The sequence below is a fragment of the Orbicella faveolata genome, unplaced genomic scaffold (assembly GCF_042242905.1).
Source record: "Orbicella faveolata isolate gen_17 unplaced genomic scaffold, um_ofav_v1 contig_14, whole genome shotgun sequence".
Classification (NCBI taxonomy): domain Eukaryota; kingdom Metazoa; phylum Cnidaria; class Anthozoa; order Scleractinia; family Merulinidae; genus Orbicella; species Orbicella faveolata.
In genome coordinates, this window is record NW_028301541.1 from 5,990,276 (window position 1) to 6,004,124 (window position 13,849).

The 13,849-nt window shown below is 38.4% G+C and overlaps 1 protein-coding gene, 1 long non-coding RNA gene and 1 pseudogene across 2 annotated transcripts in view; 2 read left to right on the top strand and 1 right to left on the bottom strand.

Annotated features, from left to right (window-relative positions):
* LOC110068529 (uncharacterized) overlaps nucleotides 1-4,345 on the bottom strand; it is a 45,056-nt gene extending 40,711 nt beyond the window's left edge. Inside the window, exons 1-2 of the mRNA XM_089286360.1 lie at nucleotides 4,295-4,345; nucleotides 3,558-3,642 (exon numbers count right to left, since the gene is read on the bottom strand). Coding sequence (XP_089142486.1) covers nucleotides 3,558-3,642; nucleotides 4,295-4,308 — 99 coding nt within the window. The 5' untranslated portion in view covers nucleotides 4,309-4,345. The remainder of the gene's footprint in view (nucleotides 1-3,557; nucleotides 3,643-4,294) is intronic.
* Nucleotides 111-12,525, top strand: LOC110068537 (uncharacterized). The gene is made up of 3 exons (XR_002298773.2): nucleotides 111-243; nucleotides 11,119-11,195; nucleotides 11,715-12,525. It is a non-coding gene; the product is annotated as an uncharacterized LOC110068537 (long non-coding RNA).
* Nucleotides 1,462-2,359, top strand: LOC110068533 (myosin-2 essential light chain pseudogene; annotated as a pseudogene).
* Nucleotides 12,526-13,849: the final 1,324 nt, after the last annotated feature.

A 13,849-nucleotide genomic window follows, 5' to 3' on the forward strand; every position in this document is an offset into this window, starting at 1 on the left:
CTAGTAAACAGCCAAGGGTCTACACGAAAATATTTTGGTTGAATGTTTACCTTTGTACTATCTAATGGTTTGTGACCCATAATCGCTTTAAGATCCTTGACAATAGCTTTTTAAAAGCGCACCTTAAGAGCTATGTATAAAGTGCGCAGCTCGATTTCGCTGTTCTCATCCGTTCACGTTCCTGAGTTGCCAGTTGGGTGGGAAGCACGGACTCCTTTCCCGCACAGCGGCCAGAGTCTTAATGTAAGTGCCTCTTGATAATTTAACTTGAATGTCATCCATGCTTATTCATCGTTGTTAGCCCATCAAAGTCTTCCTCAGCGTTGACCTTCTTTGTTTTACCGAATATTCTAACTGTAAAACTCCGAAAGTAACGACCAACCCCAACTGAAAGTAAGAAAGAGCTGCTGTAGCATTTTAGTAAAAGACTAGCGATTTGTTTTAATTTCTGCCTTATTCTATCTTTTTCTTTTTTTACCTTTGAGATTTCCTGCCACTAGTAGTTTTGTCTGTGGTGTAAAAAAAAATTATAATACATTGTGACAGTGGTCCTTAAATGAAAGTTAAAAAGATATAGCAAATCTGTTTTCTTAACAGATGACCTAGAGGCAACGCCTTGTAGTTGATCTATGTTTAGTCACGAAGTTTAGGGTGTAACGAAATCTCAGACTTGCGTTGGTGGATACCTGTTCCAAAGATAGACGAACCTTATCTTAAAATTGAAAAATTGAAAAATTTCAAGCGATATGAAAACAACTAGTGACTTTATTATTAAGAAACAAAAGAAATCAAAAGCTGAGCTGCTGCTTATTTCAGTGTCAGAAATAACCGGTACAAATAAAACACTTGTTGCACGGCCGGGCGAACATTCCTGAGATATCGGTTGCAGCGGGGGTTCCGTTCTTATCATTAAACTGTATATTCAGACACTGGTGTGACTGTCCTTGGTTGTGACTCAGTAACAGCGTATTAATCGCCTTTAATCAAATGCTTATAACCAATACTTATAGGACATTAGTTAGCTGAACGAGTTTTGACGACATTTTGCCGTTTTTACTGAAATCGGCGAGACAGAACCCAGTATTCGGCTGAAAGGCCCGTCACGCTATGTAAACTTCAGACAACCTTGTTGAACTGAGCATTTGTTTCTGGCGAAAACACGCTATTTCTTTCGCGGCGTTTAGACGAGTTGTTTTCCATGGAACAGCAGTCATATAATTTTTATTTACGGCTAACACTATAAAACAAGTATCAGACAGATTGGAACAACTTTTCGCCGCGTGATTTTATTATCAACGTAATTATAATGGTGTGTATAGTTGTAGGGGATTCCATTCATTGTTAAAATCTAACAACTCATTTGTTTTGTGGATTTGATTGGACATTTGTGTTTTAAATGACAACATCTTGACAAATGTCAAAATTAAATGATGCAACTAGATGAGACCTTTGTTTGATAACTGTGCCAGAGCCCGGTGTCATATCATTCCAGCCAAGCCCTTTGAGCGAGAGCTTTGCAAGAACGCCGTGAAAAAAGGAAGGGAAGTCTGTGGAAAGCATGTCGAAAATCAGCGAAGACCAAATGTCTGAATTCCGAGATGCGTATTGCCTTTTCGATCGTATTGGCGATGGCAAGATAGACGGCGAACAAATCGAAGATATGCTGCGTTCTATGGGGCTGAACCCTCTAGGCTCGGATCTCAAACAAGTCCGAGAAGACTTCAAAGACGAGAGAGTCGAATTCGAGGAATGGCTTGGAATCTATACACAATTCTGCACTAAGCCAGAGCCAGTGAGAGAGGATTTCATCGAAGCATTCAAGTGTTATGACCGAGATGGTTCAGGAACGATCGATGGAGCTTCGCTGCGAGGACTGCTGTGTCTTCGGGGAGACAGTAAGCTGACGGAAGATGAAGCTAACAAGTTGCTTGCCCCGTTAGAAGATACCCAGAAGGGTGTAATAAACTACGAGGAGATCATCAAACTGGTAATGTCAAGGCCAGAAAAGGCTGAGTGATAACAGACTTTATTGCCGCACCTCTCAGATGCGAACATTTATCTGCCTGATGATTTCACTGATCTTTTTGATTTAATTACCCACAAACTTCTAATCAAGTGGTATTGCCTAGATGAAATATTGTAATTTTAATTCGTCTTCTTTGACAGAAAATTAGAAGTCTCTTGCAACTCTGGTACAGATATAGTTTTATGCATTTTTACTCCTTTGTTTATTAATTATGAGTTCAATTTTGGTGGAGTACATGGAGGTAGCTAATGGTCTTTAGGGACAGCGCTTTACGCTGATGGTTTCTTCGACCTAGAAAAAAGAAAGAGCTGGAATAAAACTTTCTTTGAGAAACTGCGATAATTATTTTGTTTGACTCGAATCTAGGCCATTGATGCCTGTTGTTTCTATTCCGAGTCTGGTCCATTTAATATTCCTTGTCAAGAACAATAGCCGGCTTTTTCTTTGGGTGTGACTTACGGAAACGTTTATCTGTAAAATCGGATGTTTCGAAACGAGCAAGAACTGTTAAGCTAAGAATCGATTTGAATGTACTCTATAGTTGTTAGGATGTAGATATGTGCTTAAAGTGTATTTATGTCGAGTTTTATTCCGTTGGATTTTTTTTAAGGCTAACAGACTGCTTGTTCGAAGATAAGGGAATGTTCTGCTGAGTGACTAACTGATTGCTTCGGGGACCCTGTACTATAAACAAACCACAATCAATGACATTTCGTTGGATTGCGTGACCAACCCGCCAAAGTGTATGTTGTGTAATGACAAGGTTATCAACGTGACGTAGAGCTTTTACGAGCAAATGCATGTGCAATGAGGCAAGCATTGAATGAACACTGTGGAACAGGAGTATTCGAAAAAGATAACTTTTGCCAAAATCGGAAATCGGAACGCTAAAGGCCAAACCGTTTTTGACCCTCACTTAAATTTATTTGAAGTACCAGACGTGTTAAATTATGCCACAGACATGCTTTGACCTCAGAGAGAAGAGTCTGAACCATTTCCAGGGTGCGACATTTCTTAAAGAGTTAATTGAGTACGAGTCGAGATTGAAAAGTACGAAGAACGATCGAATAGACAGCGTGAAGTGAGACTGTCATTTGCAGAGCGAGCGAGAGAGGGCGAAAGTTCGGTTGCTCGCCGGAGAAGCGAACGACTTAAAGAAAATCTAGGAATCTATCATAAGGTGCACGTGGTGAAGAGCAACATGGAAAAACCAGCAGAAATTTGACCGTATCAGAATGTAGATATCACTGGATGAGGGCCATTGGTCTCTCATTCAATCCTGTCTCTCTTGATCTTATAGTCTAAAGAAGTATTTTCTTTTCTGATTACCTTTCTTTCCTTAAATGTTGCGTTTGAAAATTTTGGATGTAGATCAATAAGATCCTTATATTGCTTCTTTTCTTTATGCTCGTCACTTAATGCCATTTGTTCCGGCGCGCAATTCCCATTTTAAGTCGGCCAGTTCTTGCCCAGAAACATGATTCAGTTGTGTCCAAGAGAAAATGACTCTTGCGGTTTCTCATCAACTCACCTCCTTTGGTCTGTCATACAAACAGAAGTCGTTCACCTTAGCAAGACTTTTCATGCTGCAGTCTGAAAATCCAGCCACACGGGTCCTGTTTCATTGACAACAAAGACAGTCAAGGGTAAAAGAAGTTAATTTTTCTGGGCTTCATCCTAAAACAAAAACGAGGCTTACAGCCGCCTCCCCCCCTGGGGTCCTAGTTCCCCTCCGGTCCTCTGGGTTTCCCTATTATAGATTCTGTGTTGACAACAAAGAGACCCCATGGTCCTCTTAAAAGGAACTAAAAGGAGGGGTTCAGGTTCTATGACTCTATCCGTCAGTGTGTAATCTAAGAGTTCTAAGGGACTATCATCAACATTGTTTTTGTCTGAGGTCTAAAAGGAGAGAAACGCTCAAGTTGGGCGCTTTGGGCTCAGGCGTCTAAAACAAAGCCTATAGGGTATTCCCACCCTCGCATTTGTTTTGGACCTTGCTATGAAAAGCCAGTTATGAGTTTCTTCAGAGAATGTTGTTCTCGGTAACGCTTCCTATATTTTAAATGCTAGATCCTGCACAGAAACAATGCTATAGTGAGTTGTTCCGCTGTGTCATCTCCTTATAAATCAGAGGATTAAACGTTAAGTCCTCACAGAGGAGCCAAAATTAACTATGGACGTGGACATTTAAGATCAGTTAATTGCGATAGAGGATGTCTCTGCATTATTTCATCGACAATACCAAAATGAATGTCATGAGGTACTCACTTGTGTCCACCCATGATACAGCCTCTGGGAGTCAGACAAGTACATCCGCCAATTTCTATCGGGAAAAATTCAAGTTAATAATTTAACTGAGATAACTAAGATCAGTTATTGGCGCACAGCCATTGATACCCTTGACTTCGCAAGTATCCTTTTAGATGTGAGTTATGAGGAATATGAAGCTACGTTTTGGATTTTTGTAACGCGTCTAAACCACAGTTGGAAGACGTGGTTTTCTCGCAATGGTTAAATACCAACCTTCATCGTGATCCATTCCAAAGTTGTGTCCCATTTCATGAGCTGTGGCTATCCACGGTCCCACAGAAATGTAGTGATCCCACTACAATAATTAAAATACACGGTGGAAAAAGTCAACACGAGTTTACACTACTAACACGATTTTTTTTTTCTTCTTGCATTCGGTAAACATATGCAAAACTATAATTGTTCTTTTCTAGTTTCAGTTTAGTTGAAATTGAGGGATATCGCAAAATACTACTTAAGCCTCTCAGTGCGCAATTTTAGCCCCCAAAAGGGCGCAATCAGGTGCTGGAGGTTATTTCTGGCCATTGTTACATTGAAAACTTGTCAACATTGTGGTATAGTGCGCATACAGAAAGTTAATTTTTTAACGGTTTTTGAACAAAAAAAAAGCAACAGGAGATCCCTGACAGCGCCAGTTAAGGCTTTTCGTCTTTCGTTCTTCACTTCCTCTTTGTACCACACTCTTTTGTAGACTGTTTTCCTTCTAGTGGCCTTAAACGTTAGACAACTTGTAATTTCATCTGCGGAACAACTAACAAAGAGAAAACGGAAACACAAAGAGAAAACGTAAGCACTAGAAAGTGTGAATGGATAGTCGGAAAATGCCGAAGGCTTTCTTCGATTTTCAGGAGACAAATTTGTAGGTTCAAAACGTGGATCTCTGTCCCGATTTCTCTCATCGCGCCTTTAAGCATGCTTTGTTGTAAGCTTTTGTGAGACTATTTCCTCCTTCATCAACTGATCATTAAAAAAAAAAAAATTTTGAGAAAAGTGCTGACAGCACAAGTGGTACAAGGACCATGGCCCGCTTACTCGGTCCGGATTTCGTCGGGTTTAGCAGTCAGAACGTTAAAGTAAGAGGACACGTTCTATTACCGACACTATTCCAGAAGAGCTTTCAGTACACATGCCATATAATGCTGCCATTCCTGCAGCATCGGTCCAGCTGTTATTACTGTGATGAGAGAGAGTAGTGATAGTAATAAAAATTTAATAATAATTTATTTAAAGTCGTGACACAGGAAGCGGTTGCCCATTCTCCCGAGTCAGGGGCGCATGATAAAAGTGCTCAAAAAAAAAGTAAAATAAAGTACGAAACGAATGTGAATTGAGAAAGAGAAAAAGAGTAATCATAACATGTACGTAAACGATGGTCAAATTGTTGTTTGAGGTTAGGTTTTACCCATGGAATTGATATACATAGCTGCGTTATTGAATCTCTATAAGTACCAACGTCCATCTGGTGACCATCCATATTATTTAGATTTTTTTTTTTTTTTCAAAAAAAAAAAAGGATTTAAAGGAAATTTAATTTCTTTAGATTTAACTCCTGTATGGCTTTGAAAGAGAACCCTAAGAGTTCCATAACATGTAACAACAGTGAAAATTCGGCGCCATGGAAGATCCTAAGCGACACCAAAACACAATTTTCATCTTCTTCACTACCTTGCACTGCCATGTAAAATGTGCCCTCCTCCCTCCCCAGAAAGTATGGCAAATTGTTAGGAGAAATTTTAGTTCAATCACCACTCACCACATCAGCTGTGCGTTATCGTGATCAGGAAAGGTTTTCATCAGCGTGTTCTTGCGATATTTTGCAAATCTGTCGTAGTATTCGCCTGCAATTTCACTTCTGACAATTTTATCGCCATTGGTCCAGAATTCCATAGCAACCAGGACGATTCTGATGTTGATTTTGCTGTAAATCTGAAAGAAATTCTTACTTACAACTAGAACATGTGCGTATGTTACCTTATATAGCTGTTTCGACAAAGAGAAGCTGAGGAATGAAACATTGGCGAGAGCGCTCGCCTCCCACCAATATGGCCTAGGTTCGATATCGGCCGGTGCCATATATGTATTTGGGTTGAGTTTGATGTGAAGTTTATATGAAATAATTCATATAAGAACTGCGGTTGTAGATGAAAGTGAAGAATGATCATCGCAGTAAATTTTCCAATTTAAGCAATTGGAAAGAAGAAGCCTGAAAAAATCAGGGCTTCAACGGGATTCGAACCCGTGACCTCCGCGATACCGGTGCCGGTGCGATGCTCTACCAATGAAGCCACACATTGGGAGCGACGTCAATTTATTGAGTTCATATCTTCCCGTGAGTAGTGAAATGATGTGACGTTTATATGAAATAATTCATATATGAACTGCGGTTGTAGATGAAAGTGAAGAATGATCATCGCAGGCTTCTTCTTTCCAATTGCTTAAATTGGAAAATTTACTGGCATGCGATGATCATTCTTCACTTTGGGTTGAGTTTGTTGTTAGTTCTAGCCTTGCTCCGAGGGTTGTTCTCCGGGTTCTCCAGTTTTCTTCCCTTCACAAAAACCAACCTCTCCTTTCGAATGGTCGAATTTAAATTCCAACATCATAAAGGACGCGCATGAAACCCAGCTAAGGCTGAGTGGCTTCATCTCTAAATATTGTAATTTATTTTTTATTTTATTTTTTTGATTTTTATAAGGTAAAAGCGTAAAAGCGTACGCGACCACGCCGGCCCCTGGTTATGGGTAGTACTAGTTTGGCGTTGCTTGCATGATTGAGGTTCCCAGCATGTTTCCGCAAGAAGGACGCGGAAGCTTAAAACACACGTGCTAGCGCTTGTGCTGTTTCCTTCTATCACAAAGACACACCTTGAGCTTCAATTTAACAAATTGACGTCAGTTTTTCATGCGCCCGTCCTGTTAATGATCATGAATTTCGTCATAACATTGTCAAAGTAGCTGTTGTTCCACGAGGCGATAGCCAAGATGACAAATTGTCAAATTGTCTGTTCTCGCTCGTTGACGCATCGCCTAAATTATAAATCCATGTATCTGTTCGCTTATTGACATTGAAAATTAGCCACTGAGCGCGCGAGAATTTCTGCAGTTATCGTAAAACAAGCAACCGTAACTCATCATTACCCATAAGACTTTTCGACATTGTCGTGTACGCTTTTGCGCTTTTGTAGCTAGAAACTAGGTACATTCATATTTTGATACAAAAGAGCGTGCAGGTAGAGTGCCACTTAGGCTGATCGATAGTCAGTGGACTGAGTACTGCAAAAGAGGATGTATCACCTTCCTCTTTTTGAGACCATTTTTTTATGGCGGTTGCGTCCACCGTCTTCCTAGTTCATCCAAAAGCGTAATCACTGTAACTCCCTCTAACACGTTAATTCGGACTAGTTCAGCTTCCTTTATGAGATAACTGTCCATCTCTCTCTACAACATACCAGATTTGCACCATAGACTGAGTTGAATTCAAATACGGCCCCATAAGCTATAAAACTTTAAAACCCACCGTGTTTAAATAAAAGATGTTGTTGTTGTTGTTGTTGTTGTTGTTGTTGTTGAATTAGATTTCAATTTTACAAGGCAATCAGTGGATCGGGCTGTCATGTTTTCTGAATATCTATTTAGGTGATAAGTTATGTTTTTTTTATTACCTTATCAACAGCATTTACCAAGGTTATCATGCGATTGGTTACTTCTTCTTCCTCGTTTCCGAAGTATTTATACTGTTAAGAAAAATGGAAGAATCTGTTTGCACAGTGTAGTGGTATAAGGTAGCTCTTATGCCATTCAATGATATAAGTGATTGAAAAATAGTGAAAATTTACCTTGATTTTGCAATATTATATTTATCTTTACGTTTGTCCTCAGGAAATGTCTTATTTTTATTATCATGCAATACCTATATTTTTATCTTTATCTTCATGCAATGTCTTCATCTTTATCTTTCTCTTCATGCAATATCTTTATCATTAACTTTATCTTCACGCAATATCTTTATGTTTAGCTTTATCTTTATGCAATATTTTTCTCTTACCTTTATCTTTAATATATGCATCTTATTTTTCTCTTTAATGTCTTTATCTTTACCTTTACCTTCGATAACCAATTTTTATGTTTCTCTTCACAAAATATCTTTATCTCTACCGCTATCTTCATGCGCTATCCTAATTTCGTCTATATTTGATATCTTTATCTTTAACTTTTTCTTCCTTCATGCTCTTGCACGCCAGAATTCGTTGCAAATTGTTGCAAAATACAGGTTATGAAGAAGCAGAGCACTCGATCGAGTTCATACGACCATTGAATGAGTTGTAAACAAAATAACAGACGCATCTCACCAGATTGTTGTCGACAGCGATCATAAGCTCTGTGTACCTCGTCTCATCGGTGGTAAAATAAGGACGGTAGAATTCGTCAATTCCACGACGAACCTGAGATAATGAACATCCAATTATGATGTAATGAGCACCCAAATAAAAAGAAAAACAGACTTCTTTAAAATTGTTACTATGATACTAAAATTAGACAGTGTGTAGACCTCTGCACAGAGACTAGACTGTTATAACCTTTTTAACGACTGACGTCTCAATCGACTATGCGAGGAAGCAGCTATGTTTTGAAGGTAGTTTGAATGATTATGATAACCCTGTAACCAAAAGACAGAAGTTTATTCTGAAAACTCTGCCATCAAAGCACTTCGCCTACCCTTTGGGCTGTTCTATTACCACTCTCATTATGATCATTCCACCTGTTTCTTTCCTTCGCATATTTTGACCTAATGGCGTTTGAATGAGATGTACCTAAGTATGATGAAAATAATTACGCCATGATTAATCTTTGTTATCAAAATGTTATAAACATTAATTCCGTTCTATTTTCACTTTGTAATAACTCTGATCAACAAAAGTCTCTAAAAAATTTAATGTTCAATGAATGTTGAGCGCGCCTTCTTGGTGACACCGTAGCAGGGCAGCTTTTACCGGTTTTCAGTGCAATAGTTAATTGCGTCAACTCTACAGTTCTCTACATAATGACTGGATAAACAAGAAAAAACGAAGGAAGAGTGATGGTAGATGGACGAGTGTGGTTTTCAACTTTCATAGACTATCATCAGCGAGGTATCAAACAAGTTAAGAATACGAGATAAACAACTTCGCAGCATTTTGTACCTTTTCCTTCAATAGTTGTGGAGTTTCTCTCGCGCTGTCGCAAGTAGATAGCACTTTACTCGATGAAAGACGTCTTCTTTCTAATTCGATATACCTCTAGCGTTCATACTAATGGAGACTTAATTGATATTTATTTTTGTTCATTTTCAGCAATAACTTCAGGTGCAAGGATACGTACGGCAAACTTTATCCTTGTGATTGAGCTCCTTTACTTGGTATATTTTGTGTGCTCCATCTGGCTGCGGATCAAACGAGAGAAAAATGGTTATTTTGACAAAGGAAATATGTATTATTGGAAAATTTCGCTGAGGAAATATCATTCCCCTCAATTTGTTCTCCTTTTACTTCAAACGCACGACGGTAGCGATATTAAAATGATACTAAATATAAGCGTCCTAAGGCCGTTCTGCCCACCCTAACCCTCTCCACCCGCCTTCCTGTGTTAGAGAGAGGAACAAAACATCTGTACATGTGTGACGTCAGAAGAGGTTTTTTCGTTGGTAATGATCTTGTCTTTGAGAATATCCTTGAACCAAAGTTTTCAACTGGTGTTGCTAAGTAACGTGACGCATTGTTTAAGTGACTTATCAGTAGCAACAGTGAATTCAGCTCAACTGCTTTGTCAATAGTGTAACAATGATGGGACCCGTCTTTAGTTTCTGATCTGTCCTGCATTATACTACGTTGAGCCTTGCGTGATGCCATCACAAACCTTTGAATCGACGGGCTCTACATAGACTCGCTCCTTTCCGTCATCGATATATCCTCTGAATAGAATGAAAGTGTATTTACTGAAAAATCATGTAAAATCACATCAAGTGTATATTGAGTCACGAGTCGCATTTGTAAGAGAGATTGCGTGACAATCCAAAAGAACGTTACCTTAATCCTTTACAGGTGCTAATAACAGCTGTAGATTCCTCCTTGCCTCGGATTTTACCACGATAATGACAGTTTTCTGGTTTGGACTATATATTAAAAAAAACAACAAACATTCAACCATACATGCTACATGACTTCTCCTACAGGAATTGAGATAAAAAAACATTCGTCTGCACACATCCTTCGTTGATGCCAAGCATTGAAACAACTCTGTTTCCAACGCGATTCAATACACACTTTCCCAAGCCCTCCTCCATACGTGACTCGGCCCTTCGATGCAAAGATTCATTCAAGGCGGGGAGGGGTTAAAAATTAAAGAGACATCTGTGCCCGTTCGCAAAAGGTGTCCGCTGTTAAAAACAGAAACCTTCTGCACAAAAGTACAGCATTTTGTTTAAAATATGATGATACCCTTGCTTCAGTGTGTGTGAGTGCTATGCTTAGGTTAGATGGTCTTTAGTAGAGATTCAGCTATTCTTGAGATGACTTTACCATAACTTCATGCTAATTCTACACGACTCCTATAAGCGTCTGTTTTCATATAGAGAAATGATTGATATTTTCCCAGGCATTATGCCCCAACATAGTACAGAAGGGCACATATATCGCTTCTTATTTACTCCAGATAAACGTAACCTGCGATCAGGCGTTCTTTTTTCGGCGAAAAAAAAAGAACGCCTGATCGCTATATAAACGCTGTTTCCTACCGTTTTCATCACAGGTGTTCCATCTGCCTGGAAGGATCTCACCAGAAAGGAACGAGACACAAGTTCTCTAGAAAGAGAGAGAAACGATGATGTAATAAATTTGCATTACCTCTTTTTTTCTCATTGCAAGCAGTACATAACAATGAAACTTTCAGATAAAAGTAAGAGTAGCGATCAATTGGTTAGAGCTTCCTATTCGCCTTTGCAATGTGATATAATTGGTAAAAGCTTTAAAACCAGGCCAAACGGAGATTCTCCCCCACAACAACTTAGTGATCATTCAAATATCTCACACAGGTAATGAGCTCTGATATCCTTTCATAAATATCTTTCTGTAATAACTGCCTTTTTTATTCGTATCTATGAGGATCACCTCTGCGCTACAGTACATTTGATGCGCAATTAACACCTTTAAATATTCTTCGACTTTCACCGACTGTAGAAAAAGAGGGTTTTCTTTTCGCATTTGAGGAGTATCGTTACGGAACGCAAACGGCTTCTTGTCGAGGATATTTACTACACCATACACTCTACAACAATACCCCTTTCCTCCTGTCAGGCTTGAGAATTCTAGCGTTAATTAATTTTTTACTTACTTGTTTTGCTTCAGGTCAACGATATGCTCGTCCTTATGTGAAGGTATAACGAAGCTCACTTCACTAGCGTGATGATCTGTCTGAAAGAATTACAAAAAAATATATATTAAGAAGTAGAACTTGCATGTGCACTAGTTTCTGACTGTGAAATGAAGGAAGCGTCTAGGAGTAGGGTATTGCAATTCCCCCTGGATGGGATGCTAGTTCATCGCATGCAAGGTCAGCCTCAAGGATACTAGTAAGATGGCAGTGTGAATGATTAAAGTGTTTTGCCTTTGAACACAACTTGCAGAGAATAGCCAACGCTCATACTCGTGACGCTGGATTCAAAGTCCTCAGATTTACTTTTTAACCTAACTTCACCCTACCTTCCTACAGTCTTAGAAATAATAAAAATAACTCTAAATTTTACAATTTTTGCCTCTAGTGAGAACAGAATAGAGGCAGACGTGATTCGGACTGATGAGCGTGGTTCTTTCGTTTCCGTCCAAGCGTACCTTAAGCTTGATCCTGTCCATACTATTAATACTACTAGTATCTAAGATTTAATTATGAAAGATACAATGCTTCATTAATTGTCACCTTTTCTTTGGTCGATAAACATTCTTTAATTTCATCATTTTTTGAAAGTCTTCTAGGATATACCACTTTAGCACTGCTTGTGTCTAATTCCTCTCCAGGAATCGTGAACTTGACTCCTTCTCCTACAAGTTAAACGTGTAAAGCGAAAATAAAAAAAATTAAATTTATAAACATCTATGATCCTTACAATTTGCGGTTAGAGTTAAATCAGTACTATAAAGAAATTAAAAGTAGAATTAGTCATTTTACGCGGTTCTTGTGTGGTGGACAAACAAAATATACCACAATATACAACTTAGAATTCTTTCAACAAGCTTCCTTGAATATCGACTAATATACTCGTACGTATACCTGGGACCATCCATCCACTCAGCAAAATCATTTCGCAGAAGGAAATGAAAGCAAGTCTCTTCACTGCCATCATAAGCCTTCCCTATACAGAAACAAATTGAACGCTTTGTATAATGAACAAAGATTTTATTAAGCCAGATTCAAGGTTCGTTGAATATAGAAGTTGTTGTGGAGAATTACTGATTAGTATTAATGGTTTTTTTTTTTAAATTGTTGTCCAGTTTATTCACAGGTACTGAACTCGGTCTACGTAAAAGTAGAAATTATCTAAGAAGTTAGAAGTGAACCTTGCTGTGATATATATACTGAATGTGTCAGCTAAAAGAAAGAAAAATCAACGACGACATTAAAATCGTAGATAAAAGTGGAAGGGTTAAAGGTTGAGAAATATTTAGACGGACTGCAAAACACACCTTAAAATATTGACAAGTTTGATTATTGATTTGGCACCCACTCTTTCGGAGTGAAAATCATTTAATTATTTGTTTTTGGCATCCTAAGACTTCCACTCGTTTGTGAAATGATTGAAGGGACGACGTATTACACTATTTTATTTAGGGATGTACCTTTGGCAGCTGACAATCTTGACTTTCCAATTGACTCGCTTAGTATAGGAAATATCATCTACGTTAAAATAAGTAAGCTTAAAACCAACGGTACTTACCATAGCAGTGTTGTTTGCTCCCAAACGTTTAATATCCCAACAAGTTACAGATATAAATACCCTCAACTGAATGCAAAACTGATTCTGCGCATAAGACTTTTACCCAATGATTACTGTACACAATTTGTTCTTTAGTTCAATACTTCGCACACGAAGAGTTTTCAACAAATAGACAGTCGAAATGATTATGGCCTTCAAATTAAATCGCTGGTAAGCTTAACTACAGGTATCTGCCAAGTTATTTAAAATGTCTGTCATTTAAAAGCAGGTTGAATTATATTTCATTCTCTTTATTGAATTCCGAGACTACAGTAAGGAAAGTATTTGAAATGTTTTGGTCAAGGTCAAGTGCCCTTAACAGAGTTAATCTTTTTTTTGGCACTAAAGGCTTAGAACTAGAAGCAAAAGCAACAAAATATTGAACAAAGAAACAAAAGACTAATTATTTCCAGTGTCTTTGAATCAACGCATGGGTGACCATTTTAATGATCCTGTCGTGAATTCTAGTGTCATTATTGTGAACGAAAAAAGTCACATGTCGCTTTGTCACCC